At 36.4% G+C, this 6,378-nt stretch overlaps 1 protein-coding gene across 4 annotated transcripts in view; it reads left to right on the top strand.

Annotated features, from left to right (window-relative positions):
• Window positions 1-6,378, top strand: part of DDAH1 (dimethylarginine dimethylaminohydrolase 1) — a 164,872-nt gene that overhangs the window by 56,759 nt on the left and 101,735 nt on the right. Inside the window, exon 1 of one of the 4 annotated variants that reach the window (XM_037728286.1) lies at window positions 2,484-2,627. The exons of the other annotated variants lie outside the window; for them this stretch is intronic. Within the exon in view, the coding sequence (XP_037584214.1) occupies window positions 2,625-2,627 (3 nt within the window). The 5' untranslated portion in view covers window positions 2,484-2,624. Of the gene's footprint in view, window positions 1-2,483; window positions 2,628-6,378 lie in introns of those variants that run through there. 4 annotated transcript variants of the gene reach the window in all.

Here is a 6,378-nt window from a genome sequence, read left to right as displayed (position 1 = left end):
ACGGGGTTTCACCATGTTGACCAGGATGGTCTCGATCTCTTGACCTCGTGATCCACCCGCCTCGGCCTCCCAAAGTGCTGGGATTACAGGCTTGAGCCACCGCGCCCGGCCCTAGTATCTTATTTTAAAGCTTTAATATGATAATTTAAAAAAACATATAAAAAATTTAAACTACCATAAAATAAAGGACTATAACTTTTTTCAGCTTCCTGTTTATGAATGTTTATATTCTGTTCTCTATATGTAATAACAGTGCATTGTATAGTAGAAAACTAAGGGAGCAAATTGTATGTGTTCTCACCACAAACAAATGATCAGTATATGAGGAAAGGCATATGCCTGATTCAGCCATTCCACAGGGTATACATATTTCAAAGCATAATGCTGTATTCCATAAACATACACAATTTTTATCAATTAAAAAATTAAATTTTTTAAAAAGTATACTATGTTCTATATGTATCCTTGAATCTTTCGTGTTTTAAAACATATAATGGTTGTTTTATTTCTTTTCTCTTTGGACTCAATGATGATTTTACGTTATAGAGAATCTCATAATTTATCATAGAGGTTACCATTTCATTTTGTGGAGAAGACAGGAGTAATTTGGACTACAAATTTAAGGAGATATAAAGAAACCAAGTATAGTGTATCTTACCCTAAAAACAAGATATTTTTAAGTTTATTAGATCCATATGTAGTGATGAGGAAAGCTTCTCTTCTGTATTTCTTAGTTTCTCAAGATAAAATTCTATTTCATAAATCTCTCATGAGGACTATATCAAATATTCTAAAAGAAGCTTTTGAGATACAATGTGGCTTTTGGAATTGGACAGGTCTTGTTGTTCCGTGTTCTAGACAGTATGGCCTTGAACAAATTACTCCTCCACATTTATAAAGTAAGCATAATAATGCACACCACCATGGGTGGCTATGAAATTCAAATGAAGAAACGTGGTAGGTAGCCCTGGCACATAGTGGGGCCTGGATAAATATCAGTTCTTAGCTTCTTTAAAACTGTTGGAAGCTAGTATCCATGTGCTCTTAAATACAACCAAACCTCTTTGTTTTAAGTTGTCAACATAAGTGTTTTTACTTCTGTTTTCAAAAGACATGTATTCAAGTGAGTGGCTTAGAGCATTCATCTCATGAGGGCAGCTTGGAGTAAGAGGACATGGGATAGTCTTGCACCTTGGCCTTCTTTCTTACAGAGAAACAAAACATTGGTGATTCTTGGGTTCTTGTCTCCCCTCTCTATCTGAGGCTCTCTATTTTTCATTGAGAACTCCACCTTCTCTTAAGACTTGCATTCCAACATGGTATCTCCAGTTTACTCTTCACTGCTATAAAGCAGGGCCTTTTTTAGGGCACTTTTTAGATCCAGCCAAGGACCAAGCCTTTCTTCAGCCAAATGCAAAGCAGGGAATGGATCATGCCTTGGTACCAGCCCTGCTCCTGTTGATCCAGAACATTACTTTTCAAGACTTTAAGCTTACAGAAAAATAAAGTGTGATGCCATTTACATGCTTAAGCTTCCTGACACCTGTGTTTATTTAAAGGAACCGCCTCCATGTCTGTACTCAAAACCTGATGATGCATGCCCTCTATAGAAGCAAGTACAGTGTTTTTACAGGAAATTTTTAATAGCAGGGAAAAACAAGATCTTTTCCTCAAGTGGTTGACTATTTCCCTCTGTAATCTTAGATACAGTTTAAGCCCTATTTCTTTTAGGTAATATTTGTTATATTAGATGTTGGAGGCTAATATCAGCTAATAAATAGATCCATGTGGCTTATATATTGAATTAAACTGAAGAGAATTGCTAGCATGTCTGCTCTTAGGATACAGTAGTATGAAGTGGCAGCTACATAAAACTGATTACTGTGATGGCCTCTGCATAAAAAGAGAAGGCCTCGTACAACTCAACAGTCATATCAGCAAAATAACTTGTATATCCTTGTCAAGAGAGAAAACAGGGTTGAAAATGTCAGAATGAAGACGTAATACTCAAGTTTTCTAGGGCAGATTGTTGGGTTGGTCATTCTCTGGCAAAAAAAAGCAAAACAAAACCCAAAGGAAATAATTTTAGATTTAATGCCTAAAGAAATGGCATTCCCTCAAAATAAAGAACATCCACATAAACTGACTTAAGTTGCAATGATGGGGGTCATTGAGAACACTCCATAGAGCAACTCCTGTGGCTTTCTGTTAGAGTTTCATCTTGCAATTGTAACTTTTATATAATTCAACTTGAGAGAAAGAGAGAGAGAGAATTTCCTTCACTTTCTAAATCATGGCTCAGAAGTGTGTTATAAAACACCAAGAACGGAAAAGCTATTACGTGGAATATAAAGAAATACTTGAGTCTATAATATCATTGAACTCTTGGATTCAGTTTCAGCAGACATGCTCTGTATTCCCACAAGAGTCTGGAAAATGAACTCCTATTTTTTTTTTCTGTCTGGAGCTGCAGTTAGTGTTATTATTTGCTCCATGGCTCAATCCGGGTCAGACTGTTCTTCAGTAACACAGGTGGATGTTAATACAGGGAATCTGTTGAAAAGATTGTGGAGGAACTGCTTCCCAGAAGCAGTTCTAAGATGGCAATTTGATGGCAGTCAGCTATGGTAAGGTCAAATGAAGCTTAGCAGTACCTTCTAGAATGTGGTCTTTCAGGTTTTGTCACCTGCAATGCTATAGGCAGAAGCTTCATGTATAATGGGTCAATATGAACTGGTGGCATCTTTTAAGAAGTGGATTCTAGAAATAGAGGTCATTAAATGCTCAATACTTGTGAATTGTAATGTTGATCTGCATTTTTCTCTTTAGCTTTATTTGTGAAATATAAGATGTAGTACTTAAAAATTCCATAAGCCTTTTTTTCTTTTGTATGGGCTTAAAAATATTTTAGAAACTTGTTAAAAACTAGTTATAGAAATATTCATTATCCTATTAAAAGTGGCAGGAGGAATATAGTTTGATTTAAGATAGAGAAATTGTTTTGTACTAATGTGTTTTCTTGTCAGCAATTACATTGTTAAAATGTAACAAGTAAATTTTGCTAAGAGTATAACCTGTATCCATTTGTAAGTAAGCACACAGGGAAAACAATATTTTAAATGTCCTAACCATTGAATTATTTTTCTAGCAAACAACTTGACATAAAATAGACTGAAACATCCATTTATTTTAATAACTATGTTAAATTACAGATTAATGGTCCAAAATAAAATTTAAACTGAATTAATACATGATTCAGTTTTGGGGGAAAATAGATCTTTCTCCAACTGAGAATAGACATTTTTTTTCTTTTGTGAATAACTTATTTTCCCCTTAATAAGTTTAGGACTTGTCTGAACCACAGCCAGCCTTAATAATCCTTTGTTCAGAAATGTTCAGCATTATATTGACTAAGGAGCAACTTGGGGGTTGAAAAATAGATCAGTATTTCAGTTCCTGACTTTAGACTATTTTTAAAGTGCTGAGAGTTCCAGTTGAAAAATTGCAAAGGCTCCAGGACACTGTGCCTGGAAATAAGATTCCTAAAGAGTAGAGCCTAGGGATGTTTAGGCAACCCTTACAGAAATAAGTCTTCAAGTACGTTTTAAGTACAACGTGTCTCGCATGTTTTGAATGATTCTTTTCAGATTTTTTTTTTGATGTAACTATTCTGTTTTACTTGACATGTATATACACGTGTGTGTGTGTGTGTGTGTGTATTTGGTAAGTCTAGGAGTTTACATATCCCTCAAACTTGCGATTGTTACTCACCAGATCAAACACTAGCAGGTCCTAAGGAACAGTCCTAGTCCACAGCCAACACACACAGATCCCTTCTTATCACTTGGAACAGACATTCCTCCACAGGTACATACCCAGCATTCTTAAGAGAACAAGTAACTGTTTAGTTTAAACTAATATTTTTGGAGCAAAAAATGAGAACCGTCAGAAGATTTTTATTAGTTGTGTTTTCTAGAAATGTAATCTTAGTTCAGCTATATTTATCAGAAAATCTACAAAGCATTTTTATATCTTAGTATTTGTAACTGACATTATAGATTTCTAAAGAAAATATCAAATTAATCTGAGGTGAAAACAGTGTAGTAAATTAATTTGTACTGCTTTTGAAAATGTTTTTTCTATAAAAATAATTTGACAAGTAGTCTTATTTGCTATAGTTGACTCTGCTTGAAGAAAAACATTCACACTTAGACCCTGGCTAGAAGAAAGAAATCGGAGGCAGATTTTTTAAAGACTGTACTTTCAGGGCTGGGCACAGTGGCTCACAGCTGTAATCCCAGCACTTGGAGAGGCCAAGGCAGGAGGATCACCTGAGGCTAAGAGTTTAAGATAAGTCTGGGCAACATAGTGAGACCCTGTCTCTACCAAAAAAAGAAGTTAAAAATATTAGCTGGGAGTGGTGGTTTCGTACCTGTAGTCTTAGCCATTTGAGGGGCTGAGGTAGGAGGATTGCTTGAGCCCAAGAGTTTGAGGCTATAGTGAGCTGTGATTGCAGCACTGCACTTCAGCCTGGGTGACATAGCAAGACCCTGTCTCTAAAATTAATTCAAATAAAAATAAAATACATTGCCTTCAGGACACATTAAAAAGGAACTAGATGCAAAATAGTTTTGAAAACATTTTCTTTCAAGTAAGATAGTAATTGTGCTTCTTTTTAAAATAAAATTACATATAAATGAAAATCTGATTCTACAGTTCAATAATAGGAATTTTAAAATAGCTGGAAGCTGCATCTTGGCCAGGCACAGCGGCTCATGCCTATATCCCAGCACTTTTGGAGGCTGAGGTGAGTGGATCACTTGAGCCAAGGAGTTTGAGACAAGCCTGGGCAGCATGGTGAAACCCTATCTTTACAAAAAAAAATTGTAAAAAATTAGCTGGGCGTGGTAGGCTGCACCTGTAGTCCCAGCTACTTGGGAGGCTGAGATGGAAGGATTCCTTGGGCCCAAGAGATCAAGGTGACAGTGAGCCATGATCACGCCTGTGTGCCCCAGCATAGGCAATAGAGCAAAAGCCTGTCTCAAAAAAAAAAAAAAAAAAAAAAAAAAAAAAAAAAAAAAAAAAAAAAAAAAAAAAAAGCTGCTTCCCTTAAAATTTAAGGTAAAATTATATTTCATCCTCATTACAACTCTTTTTCGTTAAAATAAATATAAGCCATGCTATTCCGTTTGTGCTATTTAGACTTTATCTGATGTATTTAGTCATTCTCTACTGCTCCCAGGAAGTGAATAAATCCAGATAAACAGAAGATACCAATAATGAAAGATTCACTTTTCATAAATGTCTAGTTTTCATAGTAGACCCTTTTCATTTTAGAGCTGTAACCTCTTGGAGAAAAGGATCGATTTCTGTAATTGTATTGCTAGACTGTGTCAACACAATGTATTATGAAAGCTACATTTGAGCAGCACCAAGATCGTCTTTTAATGAGGAGAGATAGTGTTAGTCTGCTGTGCTCAAAAGTGTTCACTCTTTAGCCCAATGATTCTGGTATTATATAAAGCTTTAGAACCCCTAGACATTTGCCTACCATGTCTTTGAAGAAGGCAATCACATGTGGGCATGGATCATATCTCTCTGCTTACATTTTTATGGTTTTCATTTATGTACCATTGTACTGCAGAAGGGCTAGAAGGCAGTTTGGAAAGATATATGCAACACAAGGTAGAATCAGTCAAAAGATGAGTACAGGAATAAGATAAAATGATTACCATTAAGTGGAGCCAGGAACATAATGTGTGATCTACACACTGTTATAGATGGGTCACAAATTCCACTGAAAGCTTTCTAACCATCAGCATAAAGAAATGAAACTGATAGGTATGTTAGTCTATGAGGGCCTAATACAGGCAGGTCAGTTTCTGAGAAGTGATAATGTGATTACTGCTAAGCCTAGAGAAGAATTTCTTCCTGGGGACCCCATGTGGACAGTGTGTAATGAGATAAGTAGCATCATCTACCACACTTTTAGCAGTAGACGCAGTTCAGTTAATTCAGTATTATAGAAAGTGAACTCTCTAATTCAGATGTACATTTTAGAATTTCTGCAAGAGTAGGCCAGGCATGGTGGCTCACATCATAATTCCAGCACTTTGGGAGGCCCAAGTGGGCAGATCACCTGAAGTCAGGAGGTCGAGACCAACTTGGCCAACATGGCAAAACCACATCTCTACTAAAAATACAAACAACAACAACAACAACAAAAAGCTGATCATGGTGGCACATACCTGTAATCCCAGCTACTCGGGAGATTGAGGTAGGAGAATTGCTTGAACCTGGGAGGTGGAGGTTGCAGTGAGTCAAGATTGCACCACTGTACTCCAGCCTGGGCAACAGAATGAGACCCTATCTCAAAAA

The sequence above is a fragment of the Cebus imitator genome, unplaced genomic scaffold (genome assembly GCF_001604975.1).
Source record: "Cebus imitator isolate Cc_AM_T3 unplaced genomic scaffold, Cebus_imitator-1.0 Scaffold261, whole genome shotgun sequence".
Lineage (NCBI taxonomy): Eukaryota > Metazoa > Chordata > Mammalia > Primates > Cebidae > Cebus > Cebus imitator.
This window is presented reverse-complemented; position numbering and strand designations above follow the sequence as displayed.